This window comes from Eschscholzia californica, unplaced genomic scaffold, assembly GCF_041429995.1.
Source record: "Eschscholzia californica isolate CP2 unplaced genomic scaffold, dmEscCali1.0.p SCAF_4, whole genome shotgun sequence".
NCBI classification, from domain to species: domain Eukaryota; kingdom Viridiplantae; phylum Streptophyta; class Magnoliopsida; order Ranunculales; family Papaveraceae; genus Eschscholzia; species Eschscholzia californica.
In genome coordinates this window covers 37,091,377-37,113,114 of record NW_028238461.1, presented here as the reverse complement: position 1 = coordinate 37,113,114, position 21,738 = coordinate 37,091,377, and the positions used below count along the sequence as shown (strand labels likewise).

At 36.4% G+C, this 21,738-nt stretch overlaps 5 protein-coding genes across 6 annotated transcripts; 3 read left to right on the top strand and 2 right to left on the bottom strand.

Moving 5' to 3' along the window:
• Nucleotides 1-725: 725 nt before the first annotated feature.
• LOC147544438 (uncharacterized) lies at nucleotides 726-1,505 on the top strand. Its single transcript, XM_086635705.1, has one exon. It carries the CDS (start codon nucleotides 726-728, stop codon nucleotides 1,503-1,505), a length of 780 nt encoding a protein of 259 aa, XP_086491831.1.
• A 571-nt stretch (nucleotides 1,506-2,076) lies between these two features.
• On the top strand, nucleotides 2,077-4,994 carry LOC147544437 (NAC domain-containing protein 71-like). The gene is made up of 4 exons (XM_086633446.1): nucleotides 2,077-2,724; nucleotides 3,360-3,640; nucleotides 3,767-4,081; nucleotides 4,197-4,994. The coding sequence occupies exons 1-4, from the start codon at nucleotides 2,568-2,570 to the stop codon at nucleotides 4,443-4,445; spliced, it is 1,002 nt and encodes a 333-aa protein (XP_086489572.1). The 5' UTR covers nucleotides 2,077-2,567; the 3' UTR covers nucleotides 4,446-4,994.
• Nucleotides 4,995-6,410: 1,416 nt separating this feature from the next.
• Nucleotides 6,411-9,926, top strand: LOC147544436 (P-loop containing nucleoside triphosphate hydrolases superfamily protein). Its single transcript, XM_086633445.1, has 8 exons — nucleotides 6,411-6,584; nucleotides 6,826-6,933; nucleotides 7,287-7,364; nucleotides 7,497-7,647; nucleotides 7,779-7,849; nucleotides 8,975-9,071; nucleotides 9,285-9,487; nucleotides 9,624-9,926. The coding sequence occupies exons 1-8, from the start codon at nucleotides 6,423-6,425 to the stop codon at nucleotides 9,873-9,875; spliced, it is 1,122 nt and encodes a 373-aa protein (XP_086489571.1). The 5' UTR covers nucleotides 6,411-6,422; the 3' UTR covers nucleotides 9,876-9,926.
• A 1,179-nt stretch (nucleotides 9,927-11,105) lies between these two features.
• LOC147544435 (RING/U-box superfamily protein) lies at nucleotides 11,106-14,657 on the bottom strand. The gene is made up of 3 exons (XM_086633444.1): nucleotides 14,337-14,657; nucleotides 12,604-14,226; nucleotides 11,106-11,903 (listed from the first exon to the last, which is right to left on the bottom strand). Exons 2-3 carry the CDS (start codon nucleotides 14,191-14,193, stop codon nucleotides 11,400-11,402), a joined length of 2,094 nt encoding a protein of 697 aa, XP_086489570.1. The 5' UTR covers nucleotides 14,194-14,226; nucleotides 14,337-14,657; the 3' UTR covers nucleotides 11,106-11,399.
• Nucleotides 14,658-17,024: 2,367 nt separating this feature from the next.
• DMS3 (defective in meristem silencing 3) lies at nucleotides 17,025-20,873 on the bottom strand. 2 transcript variants are annotated; one of them, XM_086633962.1, is made up of 8 exons: nucleotides 20,629-20,873; nucleotides 20,150-20,296; nucleotides 19,808-19,935; nucleotides 19,150-19,387; nucleotides 18,414-18,605; nucleotides 18,013-18,333; nucleotides 17,679-17,907; nucleotides 17,025-17,398 (listed from the first exon to the last, which is right to left on the bottom strand). In XM_086633962.1, exons 2-8 carry the CDS (start codon nucleotides 20,194-20,196, stop codon nucleotides 17,354-17,356), a joined length of 1,200 nt encoding a protein of 399 aa, XP_086490088.1. In that variant the 5' UTR covers nucleotides 20,197-20,296; nucleotides 20,629-20,873; the 3' UTR covers nucleotides 17,025-17,353. The 2 variants fall into 2 exon arrangements, with proteins under 2 accessions (XP_086490088.1, XP_086490087.1); XM_086633961.1 differs by having other exon boundaries at nucleotides 19,808-19,922.
• Between the last annotated feature and the right edge of the window lie 865 nt (nucleotides 20,874-21,738).

Below are 21,738 nucleotides of genomic sequence, written 5' to 3'. Positions count from 1 at the left end.
GTTTCCACGAAATCCTCGTAGTTATCTCTTTCACCTCGAATTTTGCTCATGAAACCGTTTTCGATTCTTCCAAACTATCCAAACGAAAATACAAAATAAAGTAGTAAAAGTTATGATTTTATCACATCAATATCATTAATTCCTACTATAGATATACCTGAAAAAAATTCTTTGGGTTGAGATTAAGGGGATTTATCTTCCTCATCCATCTAGGGTTTGATAAATAAGATAGTGAAGTTGTAGAAATTGTAATTTACTTGTAGTAGTCGTAAAGGGTTAACAATAAGATTAAGAAGAAGATGATGATGATGATTATGATTATGATGAAGATGGATGTCAGTTAGGTTTTCTATTTTTAACTATTGTATTTGTTAACGATCTTTAGATTAATTAATGTTAATATTGAAGTCTTTATATAGTTATCCCCATATTAAATCTAAGTCAACTAAGTCAAAAATATCTGGCTCGTATTGGACCCGAAAATAGTTGTCCGTATAAGAAAATTGGTTATCCACGTGTTGGCAACCTTTCCCATATTATTAAATATTAAAAAGAGTAAGCAAAGCTTTTTGCTAATTAAATGATTAAATCTAAGGCATTTTAGCCATTCAACAAAGCTCAACACAACACAACCTAGTTTTAGGCATTTTTGGCAGGACTTGATACAACGTTTCGGATATGTTCATCAAAGTGCTGCTGACTGGGACTCCGAAGTTCAATGGTGGATGACCAAGTTTAAAGGCAGCACCTTGAAATGCAATCTGGGTCGGCTAGTGTTTAATGCATATTTCTATCACGTTTGGCGTGAACGTAATCGATATATTTTCGAAGGGCATACCCGTTCAGTCCAGGAGGTTATTTGCGAAATTGTTGATGAGGTCAAAATTAAAACTAATGCTGGAACAAAGAGAGTAGAAGATACATTAGAAAATAATACTTTGGTTGAGGGGTGGAATCTGGGCTTATCTCTTGTTCAACCCAAGTATATTTTCACGAAGTGGATTGGACCTAGTCCGGGTATCTATCAAATTAATACAGATGGTTCGCTGGACAACGAGAATGCTGGGTATGGAGCATTAATACGTGACTTTTCGGGAAAAGTCCTAGCAGCAGCTACGGATATGACACCTAAGCAATCTATCTTTTACCATGAACTCCAAGCTGTGGAATTGGGACTTCGATTGGCTGTGGAACGTGGGCTGGACCCGGTGCTTATAAAAAGCGACTCTCTGAATGTTGTGGGATTGTTAACTAAGTCGGGACAGTCAGTGCCGTGGAAAGTAAAGAAGCTGTGGAAACGTGTTCAAAGGTTGAAAGAACATTTCACAAGTGTAACAGTAGAGCATACTTATAGAGAGTCGAATCAGGCGGTAGACTATTTGGCAAAAATGAGACTTCGAGTGGGCGAATCAGTGTTAGCAGTTGATGGGCTTCCGCCAGAATTGGTTAATATTATCACTTCAGATACTAGGGGTTCAGTTAAGCTAAGGAAGGGTTGGGGCTAATGTTCTATCTTGTTAGTGGTTCTTGTGTTTTCTTTTAAGTTGATCGCCTTGTGCCGGGTCTGGGCCCTTTAAACCCTGCTTATCAATATCAATACAAAAAAAAAAAAAAACAAAGCTCAAACTACCTTGAACCTTCTACCTAATGAACCTTCTACCTAATCATAGTCCCTTATCCCACTTTTTGCAAATAACCTTTATTTTTATTTTTTTTTGTTAAGGATGCAAATAACCTTTATTAACAATCAAAGTTAAGAAGCACTTTTTTGAACACCCCTTTATTTAGACCAATGACAAGATAGAAGATAATGAAAAAAGCATTTTTGTCCTAATAAAGATGACGTCTACAAACCTATATAACGGCAATTTATTATTTGGCGGGAAGGAAACCCTAACTTTTACAATGTAAACGGTTCTGGTTCCTGGTCCACCAAATTGGAATTTTGTATTCGTTTTCAAACAAGCAAACTCTTTCCCACTCTCACCTTTCGGTGTTCTTTCTTTCTGCTTTCGCCTCTAATCCCTTCTCTCTCTATATATATACAAACCCTAATTCCTCTTCTTCAAAGACTACATTAATAACTCTCCATAAAATTCCCACATTTTAAACATTTTTGTAGGCTCTCTGTTCTTGGGTATTGCCAAAAATTACAAATTTGAGATATTTTGATTTTTCATTATCGAATTGAGATTGATTGTTCGAAAATTTAAACAGTTAGCGGCTGGGTATCGATTAAAACTTCGTTTTTAAGTTTAGAGATTAATTTTTGTGGGATTTTGTTAGGGTGGGGAGGGGTGTGGGTGTGGTTAATTTTAAGAACAAAAGTTGAATCTTGAGAAGAAATGTTACTATCTTACAATGGTTGCATTAAATGGAAGTTTTTTTCAGTTCTAGACAAGAAATTTTGTATATCAGAAAATTTTTACTTTTGGATCTTTCAGATCTTCAATAGATACAGTTAGGGTACTTAATTTCGATTCGCTATCTGATTAGGGTTCCACTTCTTTAGTTGTTTTTTTCACTATATTGTCTTGGAAACTCGATTTTTTCGTTTAGAGTTGAGAATGGAGTCTTCGTCACTACCTCCTGGTTTTAGATTTCATCCTACTGATGATGAACTAGTGAGCTATTACTTGAAGAGAAAAGTAGATGGGTTGAAGTTTGATCTTGAAGTAATCCCGGTTATCGATCTTTATAAGTTTGAGCCATGGGAATTACCAGGTGCATATTTTTACTAAGCTTTTTAGACTTTTAGTTAGTATTCATAATAAGGTGATTGGAGTTCTAACTTGTATTAGAATAACATGAAATAGGTTGGTTTCACGTCGATCTAATTGGAATGTAGAAACTAGATCACTCAATAATCACTCGAGATTTCATTTCGATTATGTCAGAGTTTATGAATCATGTCGAGTAACTTTGTATTGGTAGGCTAAAAGTAAATTTAACATGTTTGATAGAGGGAATCTTTTGAATCCTGCATTTTCTAATATTATTAGTTTATTTTACAAGATAATACTTTTTCGGTTATGGGTTTTTATTGCTGTTTAAAATTGGAACAAAATAGACTAAGGAATATCGGTGGGGATAAGCGATCTTTGTTAATGATTTTTTAGTGTTCCCTAAAGCTTTTATTTGTATTCTTTATCGTTTTATACAAGCTAGAATATTGTAGGTGTAGTTTCTTTTAGAGGGAACCACACTTTTTTCTTTTACAAAAGCCGCTTCAATCGGTTTCCTTTCAAGCAAAAGTATATTTCTAGTTGAAGCTAAGAGAAAAGAAACTAGAATGTTTGAACTTTTCGATCTTTTATTAGTTTAATGCTGATGGACTCTAAATCTCGTGCAACTTTCAGATAAATCATTCCTTCCAAAACGAGATATGGAGTGGTTCTTTTTCTGTCCACGTGATCGAAAGTATCCTAATGGGTCACGAACAAACAGAGCAACAAAAGCTGGATACTGGAAAGCAACTGGCAAAGATCGGAAAATAGTTTCGAAGACAGAAGAAATAACTGGGTTTAGAAAAACCCTTGTATTTTATCGTGGACGAGCACCTTCAGGTGATAGAACAGATTGGATAATGCATGAATATCGCTTAACTGATGATCTCCCTCATGGTTCATCTGGTTTTCAGGTATATTTTGACAATGTCATACATTTTGACTACATTAGTCATTCAATAATTTACTTCGCTAAGAATAAAATACATCAAACTTATCGTCTCATCTATAGAAGTTCGAACATTTTTCTTGTGTTTCAGGGAGCTTATGCGTTGTGTCGAGTAGTTAAGAAGAATGAGAAAGTGGGTGATGGCCAAGGAGAAGCAAAATCCCAGTGGGTCGGAAGCTCTTCTTCCATAGGAAATTTAAGCTCGAATGAGTGTCAAAATGAGCATTTTAACACCTATAATGTAACTCAATCTCAAGCGACTAACTATTACAATGGGAGTAACTATTCAAGCCCTGTCACTTCCCCTTATAGGAGTAGAATAACAGGGGATTTTGATCCAACTTCGATCGAGACCCATTCTTCAAACAACTGGGTATCACCTGAATTGATACTCGATACATCGAAGGTACTAAAATTACTCAAATCCTCGCAGAACTAGTGTAAATTGGGACATTTAAGTAGAGTTTGGTTTGATATTTTTGTGTTGATAATTTTAATATTCATACTATAAATCCTTGCAGGTTTACCCACAGGGTGAAGATCTAGCATCTGATTGTGTAAACAGGTCCGACTTTTCAAACTCGAGAACTTCATGGAACCCATTTCCGTATGGCTCCACTGAAATCTCTTCAACGACATCCTATGCTAACTTCATGACAGAAGTCGAACAAACTGCTGGGTTCACAGTTGAGAGCAGCTATTTGCCGCCTTATGTGGGATCCATGAACTACACTGAGTACTTCGAGGATTCAACATATCCAAGTTTCTAAAGGAATCAGAACCTGTCAATCAATGGTGCGGATCTTTACAAAATGTCCCACGATGAGCCTCTTTTTGTGAAGATTTTATAGCTCATTTTCTCCAAGTTTCAAGGTTTGAAGCATGAAAGTTAAAGCTTGCAGATTTTTCTCTTATTTGCGGACAAACCAGTGGATATGCGATTGAGCTAAGCAGTTTATGGTTGCGGGAAGAAATGACATGGTGGATAATAGTTAAGTATGTAACTTAGTTAAATAGATCTGCAAATAGGTCAGCTCGGCGGCGGGGTAGCTGTAGAGGCTAGAACGCGTGGAATTTCGAAGGCCAGCACATTTTAACGACGGGTCTTGCAGTATACTATGATTCATATCTATTTGTTGTTCAGTAAGGAAGAAATTCGATGCGAGATCACTTTTAATGATCCCCATCTAGATATGCTTTCATTGTGAACTGTTGTTATTTCTATTTAACTTTTATTTTACTTCATTGTTAGAAGTCGTTCTCTGTAATATATGGTGAGGGCTTGAAATCTACATTGAATTCTTCGAAATGCTTATTTATTCGTAGTTCCAAAACAAGAAGAAACTACCTCAACTTATAAGTGAAAAGTACTTACGATCTGCATTCCTGTATTCTGTCAGCGAATGTTCGTAGCTTCATATGTTTTGTATTTGTGGATTATATGTAGTTAAACTGCAATTGGTTTTGAGCTTCCACTTCGTTTTGTGTGTTTATAGATTTCTTCATACTTCATGAGTTGAACTGTAAACTAATTCCATCGAAGCTTACTTTTTAAATGATAAAACTAGTGGAGCCCATTTTTCAGTTCGCAAGGTTCGCAATGTGCCATGTTGAGGTGGCACGGTCTGCTTAGGAGGTGTGGCATGTCTACCACGCAATGCCCTGCCGTATACAATCCTAAATGGGTCATATCGTATCCAGATGGGTAACAACTTCCAGCAGGCAGCAACATGTACAGGGCAGCCTGGAGTTTGGATTAAAATAACTGTTTTCCAAAATTCCTTCCTGGGCCTGGCCTCCTCAGACGACTATAAGACTGACTAGTTGGGAGGGGACGCGGGGAGGGTAATTTAGTCTTACCACCCCTACCACTGGAAAAAGAGTCAGCCTTGTCCATGATGGGTCGACATGACTCGTTAATAAACAAGTCAGCTTGACCCGTTTATAAAGGTCGTATAGTGCCCATTACAAGCCATTTGTTAGCCGACACGGTCCCTTTTGAAGCATTATCTGAGATCCATTTTCAACACCCACGTTAAGATCACGCTGCACATACATGATACATGTCGAAGGTTAAGAAGTCTCAACACACGAGCAACACTAGTCTAGCTAGTACCATGCTAGAATTCATCCGGACTACAAAGTCTCATTGAAACCCATTTGAAATTTTGAGAAAACGCGGGAGGAGGAAGCTTAAACTATTTAGGGTTATTTGCCAAATGCCCCCCAACTTTGTGACTCGTTTCCTGCCTAGCCCCCTACTTTATCAAAAATACTCAGATGGCCCCCTTTTCCAGTTACCGTTATAACACCGTTAATTAGTCATCACCTCTCTCTCATCCAACTCATCGCCTCTCTCTGCCACCTCATCGTCTTCACCGGCGAAGGTTGCCGGCCTGAAAATTCCTGCGACCTTCAAACATTAAAAAAAATTAATTAATTTATCTCTCCTCTTTCTTTCTCAAAAAAAAAAAAAAAATTCTAAATCTCTCCTCTCTCTAAAAACTCTGGCGAAGGGGTTTCCCAAATATTTATAACGGAAACTGAAAAAGGGGTTGGATGAGAGAGAGGTGATGACTAATTAACGGTGTTATAACGGTAACTGAAAAAGCGGTCCATCTGGATATTTTTGATAAAGTAGGGGGCTAGGCAGGAAACCGGTCACAAAGTTGAGGGCTATTTGGAAAATAACCCAAATATTTATAGCCCTCGACTAAAATTCTTCTTTTTGAATCATAACCATTAAAATGGCAACTACAACATTTGGTAGGAGTTTAGGTGCCATTGTTAAAACTGCAGGAGACAAGAAAGAGTTAGGATGGTTCACCCCTCACATGGCCGCAGCTTCTCGTGCAATTTTGGATCGAATTCATCTCGTCGATTTCACCCTTGAAATAAGAGATGCAAGGGTATACCTATTTCTCATATTTATCTTGTTTGTTAGTTTGTTTGCTTGTAAGTAGTGTATCTGTTCGATGAAATGCTTGAATGAATGATACCCATTTCAACATGTTACCTTTTCTGACCTACCCATCAGCCACAAAGTTTGTTTCAATCTTTTTTTATGTTCTATGTGATGCGAAAGCTTATGTTTAGTTTTATTGTTAAATTCATTATTAAGTGTTTCATGTTGGTTGCTCTTTTCTTTAGATACCCATTTCATCAAGATATGAATATCTAAGAAAGTTCCCGTCGTCTTCGTCTAAGAGAATCATAGTTTTGAACAAGATGGACCTTGCAGATCGCTCGCAAACACGGGTATCTTCTTTTTATCTCTTTAGTGTTTTTATATCTTGTTAGTTTTTTTAATCTTATTGTTGTTATCATGTTAACTAGCTACTAGACCTACTAGACAAGAATGATTGAAAAGAAGAAATGTGAGAGTGATGATCTTGAAACTCAAGGAAGGTCTCTTTGGGAGGAAAGACCAGACAAAAGTCATGTAAAAGGAATTAAAGTCCTTAGATAAAAAAGCTTGGGTGCTCAAAGATCTTATTTGATATAGTAATCAGAACTAGTCGAATAGTTTACTAGATACTTGGTGTATTCGAAATTGCAAGCAAAGTAGGATTTTAATTTGCTCGGAACATAAAATTTCTTTGTACCTACAGGAGTGGATAAAGCACTTTGAGAAACACGGCTACATGTGTTACGGTATCAATTCTCATAACAAGGAAAACATAAAACAGGTAATTACATGATAGCATGAATTGAAGAAAGTTTTTTGTTAATACATATTCTTGAAATGGTAAAAGCGCAAAATTTTTCCGATATACTGATTACGAATATAAGAAATCTGAATAGCTCGTAACATCTTATAGTTCCTTAACTTTCTGCAAGCTCAAGTCAGAGAACTGAAGAAGGTAGATCAGTCTAAGTACACCACAACCTTAATGCTAGTTGGAATTCCTAATGTTGGCAAGTCAGCCCTTGCTAACTCCTTGCATCAAATTGGGAGGGTCAGTGCTGCAGGTACACAAGTAACCCAATTTAATATTCCTAAATTTAGGATGTGTTGAAATTTAGGTTATCTTCGTGAATAGTTCATATCTGCTTTATAAGTTTTAATAGGTTTTATGTGTGACTATCTGTATTTGTCGTAGAAAAGGGAAAGCTGAAGCATGCAATTGTGAGTCCAGTACCCGGTGAAACAAAAGATATCAGCAGTTTGAAGGTTTCGAACTTTTCTTTCCATTCCACCTTTGCTGTCTTTAATTGTTATCCCATAGCTTGCCTTGAATCACAACTTCGTCTCCAAGAAATCACCAACATATTGATGTTTTCCCTTTGGAAATGTATATCTAATGGTTTAACCTATGTAACATGGATACTGGTACAAGTATTGACACCCGAGACCTGTACGAGGTTTCACAAATGAGTGGAGAAACACTACTGCGAAAATACGGATGTAAACATTTATATATTTCTTCTGTAGGTATTAGCTACCTTTTTTAACATAGGATTGTTTGTGTTTGAACCAACCAATGTTGCATTATACAGAAAAAGAATTAATTTCTAGTGGTATTTTAGTCCCTAACACAATTTTGTGCAATTATACACACTGTGCACATGCAAAATCTCACATTAGACCACCAAAGTAACTGGGGTATCAGAAAAGATCAAAAGAGTATCCAATTGTCCAACATGATAGTCAAGTATCCTATGAAGGCAAAAGAAAAAGAAACTAGAAGGACTGAAGGAGTATTCACATTGTATAGATTCAGACCCATTTTGAGGTACAGAGATAGAAGTGATCTGGCTCGTTTTGAGGGTGATCTGAGATTGGAAGGTTCATGTGCAGTGCACTTAGTCCGACATTGCTTAGAGTCTTAGACAGATCCCTGGACTTGGTTTATTAAGTAACATGTTCTCTTACATATTGACTAAGCCATTTGGGTGGCTTTGGTGCTTAGGCTGGTCATATGACGAACCTTGGGCGGTATAGGGCAGGCCAATGCCAAGAAATACTCTTTACCAAATGGAAGTGGCTGAATGGGCCTGAGTGTAGCCTAAAAACCATAGCCCAAACTAGGGCTGTGCGGCTGGTATTAATACGATAATAATTTTATCTTTTCCTAAAGAAGTTACTACTACTGTATTGAGCAGATTTACTTTCACAGTTTCACTTGTTAGTCGGAGATTTTGTGGTCAAACTACTGACAAGGAGTTATAATTGTTAGCTGAACTTCTTCAATATGTGTTCTGTATTATACCCTTGACATTCACGTATTTCATTCGACCTATGGTACAAAATATTTCTTTTCGATCGAAATAAAGTAAATTTCATCTCCATTTTCAGATCGGTAGTCATCCCAACATTTACATTTTAGACACACCAGGTGTATTGCCGTCGGATATTCTTGATCTTGAACAGGGAGCTAAACTAGCTTTAACAGGTAGTTTGCCTTCGAATTATGTCATTCTATGTTTTTCCTAATTAACTGTTACTCATCTGAGTAACTCAGTGATATGATAACTTGAGTTATAAAAAAAATTGACTCGAAATTCTTTCTCCTTGTTTTAAGAATTCAATAAATTTATTCTACCAAGTTCCGTGAAAACCTTGAGGTGTTCCCTGCATTTCTGACATAATCTAATTTCAAAAACAGGAGCTGTTAGAGATTGTTTGGTTGGAGAATACGAACTTGCACGGTATTTTCTGTCTATACTCAACTCGAGTGATCAGTATAAGAAATGGGCAACCTTAACCTCCATGGAAGAGGATCGAGGTTCCATAGAGAAAACAAAACCATCAGATAGCTCAGTCTTGAATGTGAAAAAGAAGAAGATATATCTCACAGATCATACACAGGTATAAATCTTTTCTTTTTACCTTTAAATTCTTCGGAAAAAAAATGCCTCATACGAAATCGACTTTCAGATAGCTAATACCTATCTTGCACATTACACAAGAACATACAAAACAAGTTGATTAAATTTGTGTGCAGGATTTGATTGTACAAGACGTTCGTAGAACTCTATACGAAACAATTTCTGCTTTTGAGGGAAGTCTAGAAGATGATAATGAAATTTCAAAGCTGATTGAAGCTCAGTTTGTTGCTCTGGAAAAGGTTTTCCGAGTATCATCTGAACCAGGTGAAGATGTACATCACAGAGTTGCTAAAAAATTACTCGATTTATATCGAATTGGTAGACTTGGTCATTATACTTTAGAATCCTTTACTACGGAATTTCTTTAACCGAAATTATCTACCATAACTTCAAGTTATTACTTTCATTTGGCTCTAAAACTTTCAATATTACCACCAATGGCTATCTTTATATAAGCATAAGTAGGCTCTCATTTTTACATACAGGATGAACATTAGTAGTACATGTTTACGATCGAACGATAAACAACCTAGTGGTGGCCCAGTGATAGCCCGTCCGGATTAAAATAAGGGTCACCTCTTATACGTTTGAATACTGACTTATCGGTCTTAACAGAAGAAAATGAAATCGATGAATTTTTCTTATCCGACAGTACCATTTCGTGGTAGCTGCAGTGGTTATGGTATGATTTTTGGTGCAATGACACTGTTTCATATGCTATTTGCCAACCTCATTAAAAGATTGAATCTGATAGCAAGGAAATATGTTTGTTAAAAGTGTATTCAGTTTCAGTAGTTTCACTGAATTAAATTGTCAAGAGCAACCACACAACAAAACAGTATTCAGCATACATAGAGGTATCAGAACCACGAAAATTTCCTCTTCTCAAAACCAAGATTGTGACATCAATAGAAGTTTGCTTTGATTAAGAAAGAAAATCAACCTGAACTTTCGGACTTTGTAAAAATATTGAATTTGTTCTATTAGTGGTCGAAGTGGTCTATGCTTCTGAACATTATGGACAACTTATTCTCTCAGCCTGGATAATAAAGATACAAAATATAAATGTGAGTAGCTTGAAGTTAGGCGACGAAAACAAGACTAGGGACCGACTAATTTTGTGGAAACAAAACCAAGCCACACTGGCTATGGGTTGAAGATTCTTGAAAGGAATTTACTATCAAGCCATATTCAAAGACATCATCCTTCCTTGATAAAAACGTTCGAAAACTCATAAATTTGTAAGTTACTTCATTTGTAAAGAACGACTTCGAATTCATTAAGAATGTCAAAAATGTGACACTTTGCAAGGATAATATATTTAGAGGTATATTACATGTACACAAATTGAATTGTATTCTGAGAATACTTCTAGTTAAGCCAAAATTGATCAACAATCAACTCAGACTCACCCCTTTTTGCAATCACTATATTCTTACGCGACATCAGATGTGGTCGACTCAGATTCTGATAGCACAACACAAGACTTGAGAATGAATGCAGATCGACGTCTATGACTCATTGAGTGAATCCAACTTGATAAGCAATTTATCGGCATAATTCATTCAAACTCATATAAGCAACTAGACAAGCAAATATCAAATAATATCTAAACAAATGTTGCATTTAACCTTTCTGAATCTCATTGTAATGTCAACGACAGCTTATTAAACATCTGTTTATAATTCAATCCAGTAATTTCGGAAATTCAAAATTTGAAAGCTGCAGACATAAGTTGTTTTATTTAAACCCTATGATGTTCAAGCACTTACTTGACAGATCAATACGAAAACAGAAATGAGAAAAAAAAACAGTTTCTATGAGTATATAGGAATGAAACTATATATATAAATTTGAATCACCTAACCTATGGGTACTCGTTTGACTGAAATCTACGAGCTTGCACCATAGACATTGATCCTTTGATCGATCTGAGTATTGCAAATTGGGCATTTAGCTTTACCTTTTTTGCTGCTGTAGTTCTCGTTGCAATTGGCACAGAGAACTTGGTGAGCACAAGGTAGGAAAACAACTGAAACTTCATTCGCCATGCATATTAAGCATTCTCTGTGACAGTTTTCCATATCATCAGATGAATCTAGCAACTTACTCAATTGTTCAAGCATCTTGGAGTTGGTATCTTTCTGGGGTTTTTCCATCTGAACGTCCCCAGTAGATAAAGCATTTGTGGGGTTACTGGATGCCCTTAGATAGGAGAGTTCCTGTTCCAGTCTATCTATATCATCATTGTGTCGCTGGAAGTCGATCTCTACCTTGTGGCGTAAAGTATCCTGCTTACACTTGATACTGGTCTCAGTTGATTCCTTCAATTTTCGTTCCTCTTCAACTTTGGCCAAGGCGAGATCCTTAGCCTTCATCTCCTGCTTCCAGTTTACCTTTAACCACAAAATTTAATAAAGATGAAAGTATTTATGAACTTAGTTTGTTGACAATATTATAGAAGTTCAAATATTCAATTTATTCTTCTTTCTCCATCTCGTCAGTAAGAGAAATCAGATAATTTCAACAAAAAAGCCAAATAGCATGATTTCATCACAATGGAAAACTGAGAGAATCAAAATCTATCACGCACCCATATATCAACGTTAAACTGGTATGTCATATATTAACTCTTGAACTGTGGCTCACGCCTAAAAGGGAACCTGCTTTTGAACTGAGATACCTTCAATTGAGAGAAGGATTTGAGAAAAGAAGTAAACAGTAAAGAAGTAACTCCTACAGTGTAACATTGTTCATAAGATATATTTCGGTTATAACACCCAAAGCAGATGCCTGGCGACTGAATGATCAGCAACGATACAACTTCACTCTTTAAAATTTACCATCAGAAAGGTGGTAAAACGGCTCTCTCTCTCTCTCTCTCTCTCTCTCTCTCTCTCTCTCTCTCTCTCTCTCTCTCTCTCTCTCTCTCTCTCTCTCATGAAGAACAACTCCTGAAACCCTTACTTTGGAGCTGGCAGCGCTAAGAACTTGTGGATACTCAGTTTGATATTTTGTGTTAACTATATTCATAAAGAAGCACAAATCTGCATGAAGTATAAACAAAAATAGAATATAATGAAAAGTTTAGCACACCTCGGTTTCCTTCTGGCCGCCCTTGGTTTGAAGCGATAGTTCTTGTAGCTGGGTTGTCTTCTGTTTTTCATTTAAGAACTCCTCCAGCAGCTTAGCGTTCTGTTTGTCCGAAGCTTGAAGCCTCTTGAGGAATTTCTTCTCCCTTTTTGCAATCTCCAAACAGGTCAAATCAGACTCTGATGCACCTAATTTGCAAGCCTCCATTTCTGCTCTGACCTCTGCATTTTCAGTCTCAAGTCGTCTCACAGCTGAGTTTGCTCGATCAACTTGACCACTTGCTTTCCTTAAAGCATTCTCCATCTCTGACAGCCTCTTCATTGTAGTATCTTCCAAAACTTGCTTTCCATTCTTCAGCCATTCATTATCTTCTTTTTCCAACCTTAAAGTCTTAAGCTCTAAGAGATCATTGGTGAGCTTTGTAGCAGCTTGTGCCGCTTTCTGGTTTGCCCATTCCCTTCGGTCTTTAGATCGTCCCTCGAGTTCCTTAATTTGTTTTGCCAGGTTCCATACCATACCACATTTTGAGTCACCTCCATCGTCATCCGGTTTACCATCTGAATTATCCTCAAGACTTAAGTTACCCAAGCTACCAACAACCGAGCTCACGACATCCGAATCATGAGAATCACAAGGATTTTCATGAGAAAATTCGGAACCAGATGTGATTTCCAAGGATAATTCTTGTGATGATACTACAACACTAGATTTCACATTTGATTGAAATCCCGCTGCAAACATTGCTACATTCCTTTGCAACAAAGACTTCATCGGCGGTGTGAGATTGAACCTCGCTGGACACTCAATTTCTCTTATTGTTGGAGGATCAAATGAAGACGGAAATGGACCAGCAGTTTGAAATTCACACACCTCTCCACCTCCAAAACCCCAACCACCATGAAACCTAAATAACCCAGGGGTAAAGCCAATTAGATTTGAATTTACAGTTTCCCCGTCTCCATTAGCAGAAATAGCAAAATTAGAAGATGTAGGTAAAGTTGGTATCTCCATAGTACTTGCTCGACGTAACTGGAATTCACTCATAAGGAGACACCACATTGCATCACCTCTACTCAAGTTAGGTCTAAGTTGTTGCAGAAAACCAACCATTCCAGCAACAGAGTGCTCTTCCAACTGTCTTAAATCGACGAACGTGGGATATAGTTTTTCCAAGTTCAAGTTATTACTGTTTAAATAAGATATTGAGTTGTGTACAAGATTTGATAAATCATCACAATACCCATTCTGTAAAATTGCTTTTTGGGCAATCGCTTCATCGTACCCAAGAGCTACAAGTTTCGAAATAGCATCACTGTAAAATGAATCAAGATGCTTGAAGAGTAATTCCTCTAATTGGTCTTCATTACAGTAACCCCAACCACTCTCATCGAAATTAGGGTTAGGGTTTCTGATTATTTCATCATCATCATCATGGTTACTTGATTGATGATAATCCGATGTTTTCAAAGTTAATTCAGGAAACGAAGAATGGGTTATGATTTTCTGAACAAGTGGGTCATGATCGGAATCGGATTTTATGAATCGGACCTTTCGATGATTTCGAAGTTGCTTTTCTTTCATAGAAGAACCCATTTTATAGACGAAAAAGAATCAAAATCAAGAACCCTAAGATAACCAGAAGATTAAACTTTAGAAAATTAACCAAGCTTTACCACGACATTAAAAATAAAAAGATTGAAGAATAAAATCAAATAAGATTGAGATAGAGAACGTACCGATGAGTTCTATGGGTAGCTGGAGAGAGAGAGAGAGCTTGAATTTGTGAGTGAAAATGTCACAGAGATGGTATAGTGGGTCGTAGAGCGAGAAAGTTATAGAGAGAGAAAGGGGGGGGGGGGGGGGGGGATTGTGTGTGTATTTTGTTGCAACAGCAAATTCCTATTCCATCTCTCATTTCCACTAGTGTCCTTCAGGATCAAAGCAATAAACAAATATCGAGGTAAAATCGACGGTTTCTAAAAAATAATGAAAAATGTCACTAAATGAAATGCATTATAGTTCAAGAAGAACAGGCATATGAAAATGAATTTCATCATGAAAATATTTCTTTTGGTTCAATTTAGTTTTTAATATTTCTAAAATTTGGACTTGGTGCTTCTTTTTTTTTAAATTGACAACTAAATTTAATAAAATGATTATACAAATGATGGATAGATGGAAGAATATAAGTCTATGTACGATTATATTTGTGTTTCCTTGTTCATTTAGCTAGAGAATCTGTTGGGATATTATTGTTGCGCCCTATGTGATCAAACTTAATGTTGTGAAAAGATGGAAATAGATATTTGATCGTCCGCATATAAGGAAGTACTTGTCAATGTTGTTCGATGTGATGTCTTTGGAGGTATCTGATGATTCTTTGGTTATCACTTTCAACTTTGATGTATTTGTAATTGTGGCCCTTTGCCTATTGTATTGCTGATACTATTGTTTTGATTTCGCTTTCTTATATAAATCTGGCTCTAGTTTGAACTGTTTTTGCTGCAATGAATTTTACCTTAAAATCATGGACAATTATGCTTATACCAATAGGTTCGCCCGTGTTGGTAATTGAGACATCAGTGTTGATTTTAATAGGATGTCGAGGGGTGTCCAATGATTTGATGATGGTAATATTTGTTTAGAAGTTTTAGTGAGGTTCGAGTCAATAATCGGAAATATCAATATCTGTTGAATTACTTGTGATGGAGTTGATAGTGTGTTCCAAATATTGGTCACAACGAGCTTTGCATATGTACCAAAGAATTGTAGAATAATGAACCTAGTTAGTACAACATTCATAGTCATGAAGGTTTTTCCAAGATTGAATCATTCTATAAGTGACGTAATGTTTGTGGAAATAATATTAAAATAGAACCAAACATTAGCAAGTGAATAACGTAGCAACGCATGTTCCATGATCTCAATATCATCACACGACGAGCGGTTATATTGATTATTTATGTATTTACCAATACGGTTTCAAACTGGAATAGCTTATGTACAACATTTCCAAATGAAAAGATTAATTCTGAGAATTGTTTTAATATTCCAAATGAAGGCTCAAGGGATCTCCGGTGAATTAGGTTGATGTGGTATTAGAGTTAAGTGTTTATGCATAGAGCATATAGTATATTTTTTATGAGGCTTTGGTATAAATACTCTTGGATTTTCTCCACCAGAACGATTTGTGGATAGTCGATATGCTTTTGCATATGCCTTTGGAAACGACAAAGCATTGCATTTAATATCGAGAACGGTTGAAGCTATTGTCCAAATGACTACAATTCTGGCAGAGAACAAAAGTTGTTATGCCACTTAGAGAATTTTGATTTGATTTGGTTAAGAAGAGTTTGAAAGACTTGAGTACTCTGGCTTAAATTAATGGTTATAACAAAAAAAAATCTTTATGTTTTATTCTAACATTTGATTTAGAAATGATGTGATATCTTTCTGATCACATACTATCCTCAATTACTTTTTAAAAATTTCAATTATTTAAAACTAAAGATATGTGTTGTGTATCAATTAAGACTTGAGCGCATATTTAATTGAAGACTCATCTTCAACGGGATATTCTAATTGAAACTCATGAATGAAGTTATTTTAGATGTCTTTAGTAGGACACCCTTAATTTAGAGTGCCCTTTGTAGAGTCTGTAAGTGTCGTAGTCATCGAACTTTAGTTTTAAGCAATAGGAAAGCTTCTTCCATAACTGCGTTTTCTTTTAAATTTGAAAGTAGTATGTTCAGTTTTTGGGGTCTCAAACGGTGTGGAAGCGTATTAGCTTTTTTTTTTTTTAACAAAAAGAATTATTAACAAAAACTACGTAAGTTTATCTATGTTTTTTTTGGTTAAGATCTAAATTTATATACGTGGAGAAAAAGTTCTATTAACACGTAAATGACCATTTTAAGAACCAAGTCACAATCACTATTGATAACGCCGTTTAATGTTTTTTCTTAAGATTTCTATTTATCATTCACTACTCATATTCTACACAACACATGCTTTCTGTAGGTTTTCTTTTACCTTTGCGTCTTTTTTGGAGAGAATACTGAGAAAAGAAGGAATTGATATTGTATCCATTTAGGAAAATGGACTTGGTTAAAAATCTAATATTTATATTTTTTTGTTAAAATTTTAAATATTTGTATCCTTTTAGTCATTTGGAAATTATGATTTTCTTATTTTATTTTTTTAAAGTGGAATTTCTTTTAGGAGTCTTACAGAGTTGGTTATAGTCTAATAACTAGGTTTCGGTAGATCCCTTTTGTCTAAGAATGTTACAAGTACACAACAAGTACTCATCACATACCCATGAGGAACACATTTTAGTGGTACATTTTTTTAAGAAGACGTGTATCGTCGCAGTCAACCACTTACAAGTGCATTTATATATGGGACTTGCATATACCAAGATGTGAGTGTACCAGTGTTCATTTCTACATTAAGATGCAAATGGTGATTGTATTTATAGACAAACACAAAAACAAGAGCCTAACTCAAAAAAGAAAGAAAGATATTTGCTGCTCCTGTCACCACTGGGGGAATCAACTTGGCGCATTGACGATACACCATTATCTGATCTATTCCAAAAGTTCACCGCTTCCAGAAAAGGATTGTCAGTCTTGATATTCAGAACAAAAGTTGTTTTCCGTGAATGAAAAGAACAAAATCAAGTTAGATTTGGCAAACATTTGGTTCTTCAGTGGTTCGTTCACTAGGTATAGTTCGTTACTGGAAGCACATCTCATCTTGGAGTGCTGCTTCTACTTCCTGCATGTTGAGCTTGTTGCTGCCAATGACAAACAAAACCCGAAAATAAATGATCCTTCAACTTTCGCCAAGGCCATGAATGAAATGAATTAGAATCAAGTTCGATGTATTTATCCCAAAAATCATCTATTTAATGAGCATCATCAGCATACACAACAAAATACCAGCCATTGGATCATCTGTATACAGGAACTATAATATAGTATAATCATGGGTTTTCAGAAACCCACATTTCGGTACGAAGAAACAAATCATGACGAAACAGTCAAAAAATTTACGAGGAGATAACGAACATGTACCTGAGTGACAAATGACGAACTTTCAGCCAGGAATTTGACAAATTCTTTTCTTTTAGCCTGAAATTGGAATTTTACATTGTTCAATAATATTTCTTCTCTTTGCATTTCGTGGACAATCCTTTCTTGTTCCCATTTCGTGAACTTCAATTTTTCCTCAGCTTCCCTGTAGTCATTTGAAGACATATAAGATGTTCTAGAGCGAACTGCAAATCTCACCTCTACCACTTTCCTTGAATCAGATAAAAGAAAACGTGTTAGCAGAAGAACAAAAGAGCACTATAGGTTAATCACAAACATATCTGTAGTATTATTTATCCAGCAATCTCATGCCTACCTATCGCCAAGGGAAAATGTACCGCCACTCTTAATCATCCCACCATCTAGAGATAGCGCCCCATCACTTATACAAGGAAGGGCAAGAAGCATTTCTCCTCTGGTCCTATATACTTGTACACGAGAGAAAAGACTGTAAAATAATGTCGGTCGAAGACCATGACCACTTGCAGTGCGATAAGACAAGTACGAGAAGTCCAAATCAATCATATTCACAGCAAAACCAAGAAATCCAGGTGGGCACTCTCCACTCGGTAATCTTGGCTTTATAAGAGCAAGCTTCTGTTGCGGGTCATCAATTACAAGCTCACCAACATAAGGTCTGCAAATGGAAACTACATTTAGGATGGTTCGGATTTCTGAGTAATAATTAACCAAACGAAGAAAGTATCATGTTCTTGCCTTAAACCTTCAAGACAAATGACTAAGAATCTTCCTTCCAAGTGCCTCCCAAGTGGTGGCCCAAGACCATGAAGGCCAGTACTCTTACTGATATTACCTTCCTTATCATATGTTTCAAGAGCTTTGACACCTTCAAATGTCTTGCACACTATTGCTGTCATGGTCTCCAATCCTAAGTACTCCGAGAGAAGTCTGAAGAAAAAGAAATAAATATGTCAATCCGGACGAGAATGTTCAACAAACATCTCCTGATAGTCGACATTTTTGTATTTCTCGTCAGAACCAGGGACCATCTTACCAACCTGCCATCTCCTACGACTCTTATATTTATCCCACCAATGTAGCCCCAACCCCCAATGACAAAGATCATCCAAAATATTTGAACAATCAAGGGCTTACGGCTAGCCAGATAAAACAAAATATTCATCATGCAAAATAATGTAGTTCACTCTTGGTTTCCAACTAGGCCATGGCCCATTTGTTTCACAGGCAAAAAAGATGAAATGCCACCTTCCTCTTGTAGCCCAGTTGGTTGAGATGCTTTAAGTGCTCCGAACCAGATTTGAGGCTTGGTACGAGAGAAGAACAAGAAAAAAAGATGAAATGCCATCTAACTAAAAAACAGATGAAGCAAGTAGTTCCTATTGAGTATCAAGACATTCACAACCCATTTGGCAATCACTATATGTTGTTTCCACAGACAAGACAGGAAATAAATATTTAGTGTTCGAAGTACCTGCTAAGGTTTTCATTGTCTACTTTGCCAAGTGTAGCTACTATACCCAGCACATCCTTCATAAAAGGTAGATGAGAAGCCTGAGTCTCATGACGAGTTTTAAGCTGACATAGTATACCAGCTGCAGATTTCTCCTGCTTTAAAATCTGTTCAACTGTCCCGTCTTCTGCCTGGATGTGGCTAGAGTTTTCATTTGCTGCGGTACCCACACTAGCTGAGTGATACTTTCCGAGATTAACTGATGACAATATCAGGGTAAAAGACAGAACAGAACGAATGTTAGTTAACATCATGACGTAACTTGTCCTAGGTAGCATCTTAAGTACTCTAGGTAACCAAATAGGCAACCACAACATTAATTGTCTACCAATATGAAGTTTTTAGGAGAAGTGGGTTTCCAAGGATTTTATTCATTGTAGTTGAGGAAATTAGAAGTTAAACTAATCATGAATACACGTCTCGTTTGAATAACTCAAAAGGTAAAATAGCATCTTTGCCCTCATAATGGAGAAACCACAGACGATCTTAGCCGGACATTAGAACATTCGGTTTTGTCTTAACTTCCGGATTTCAAATACCAAATCTATTATATGTCTTACTAGTACGTAAACATTCAAATGATTGTACCACAATTAGTAAAAATAGACATAAATGATACCTTGCATATCAAGAATAGATTCATGTAAGTTGTCTTTTAGTGTCTTTAGAAATTTAATATTGTCTTCGTGATCTTTGATTTTACACCCAAGCTTCTCCAGCTCATCTTGAAGTTTCTGTCGAAAGCAACTAGACAGATGTCGGATAAGGTTCATCTTAGGCACTTAAGGAAAGTTAACTTCTATGGAATAAAAGGATTACCACCTATTGACCACCACGCCACACGAGGGACATATAAAAATCTTAGACCGTTTTCATCCGAAGTTACAATTTACGACCATTCACAGCAATAAAATGAATAAGAAGCTCAAAATCGGAAGCTAATAAGTAAAACATTACCAACCTTGGTATTGTCCACAATGGATCCAACTTTAACAAGGTCTTCTCCATTTCGAATTTCAGCAACAGGAGTAGAACCAGGTTTACTCACATCCATAGGGGTTAAACTAAGTGACTCTTGAACAGCTAATGGTGGTACTTTAACTTGAAGCTGATCACAAGAGGTCATCAATATCAGACACATATCATTCCAATCCAAAACCCTTAATATACTGTTTTCTAGGTTTAAGTGAAAAAGAACTCTTCTTTCTCGCAATTAGATGAAGAAAATGGATAAAATTAGTGAAGGAAGTTGAAATCAAGCGAAATTCAACAGAAATAAACTATTCTCTAAGTAATGCAAGTAGATATTAAAACATGCAAGTAAAATTGAAATAGAATATGATTAAAACCCCTAAAACTTCTTGATTTTCATCTCTCTCTCTCTGTCTAAATTGCAGAAAACGATGAAGAAAAAAATGCAGAGAGAGAGAGAGATTATACCTGATGACTAGGTTGAAACATTGCTCACTTCACAGAGAGTAATGGTTGAGAAGATGATGAGTCGCCAAGACAGTTTCTCTCTCTAAAACTCTTCTTGCTCCCACGCTTTTGGTACTGTTAGAGAGAGAAAATATTGAAATCCGAAATGACGTGCTCAAGAAGTGACAGATCAGAGAGGCGAGGTATTTCAGCGTGAATTTAGGAGCACGGGAATATTTTATTTCAGCAGAAGGTTGTTATCCGTCGTGGGTGATGTGCATCTACCGTTACAAATAAAGGATGATATTTGTTTTATTGTCAATGCAAGTGCACATTAAACCAACCCCAATTGAGGCTACAAGCCGAGGGAATCATCTCCTTTTCTTTTTAAGAGTCTATTACAATATCCAATTAAAAGACAAACATAAACAGTAAACAAAGTAATACAACAAAATATAAAAATGAAGAATTGCGTAAAATAACTTCATATAGTGGATCTTCCTTCATTCTGCAGCTTATAAGTCTGGCAGCTCTTCAAGAAGATGATGTGAAAAATGGTCTTGAGATTTCTTCCGATAGATTGAAAGATGAAATAGTACTAGCCTTCCTGTAACATAGAAGATGGATTAAACAAACACCCGAAGTTCCAGAATGACACAAGGGTATCTGTAAGGTGAAGCCAAATGATGGTTCCGAGTTATCCCGCCAGTATTCTCCATATGCAGAGACCATATCCGTTCGAGTTCCACAAAGTAGAATTTGATCAGACACCTGGTAAATGGGATCGTCGTCATAGCCCGAGTATAAATACTCAGCTATTCCGACAAAAGATCGCAAATGAGTTGCGACAAGGGGTGGAAGTGAGCATGTTAAGGACCTTGGATAAGTAGTTAAATCTATTCGAAAATCAAACGCGAAAGAATTCGGCCGAGATTGAGCTGAAGCATAAGAGACAAAAGGTGAGCTACTAAGATAGACATACCTATGTGAATCGAAATGTCTACCTGGGTCGAAAGGTAAGTTAATACTAATATTAAATCTCTTATAAGACAGACGATATGAGCTCATGATCCATAAGGGAATCATCTCATTTTCAAAGCCTGTAAATATTTAAGAGACTTCTGGACCAAG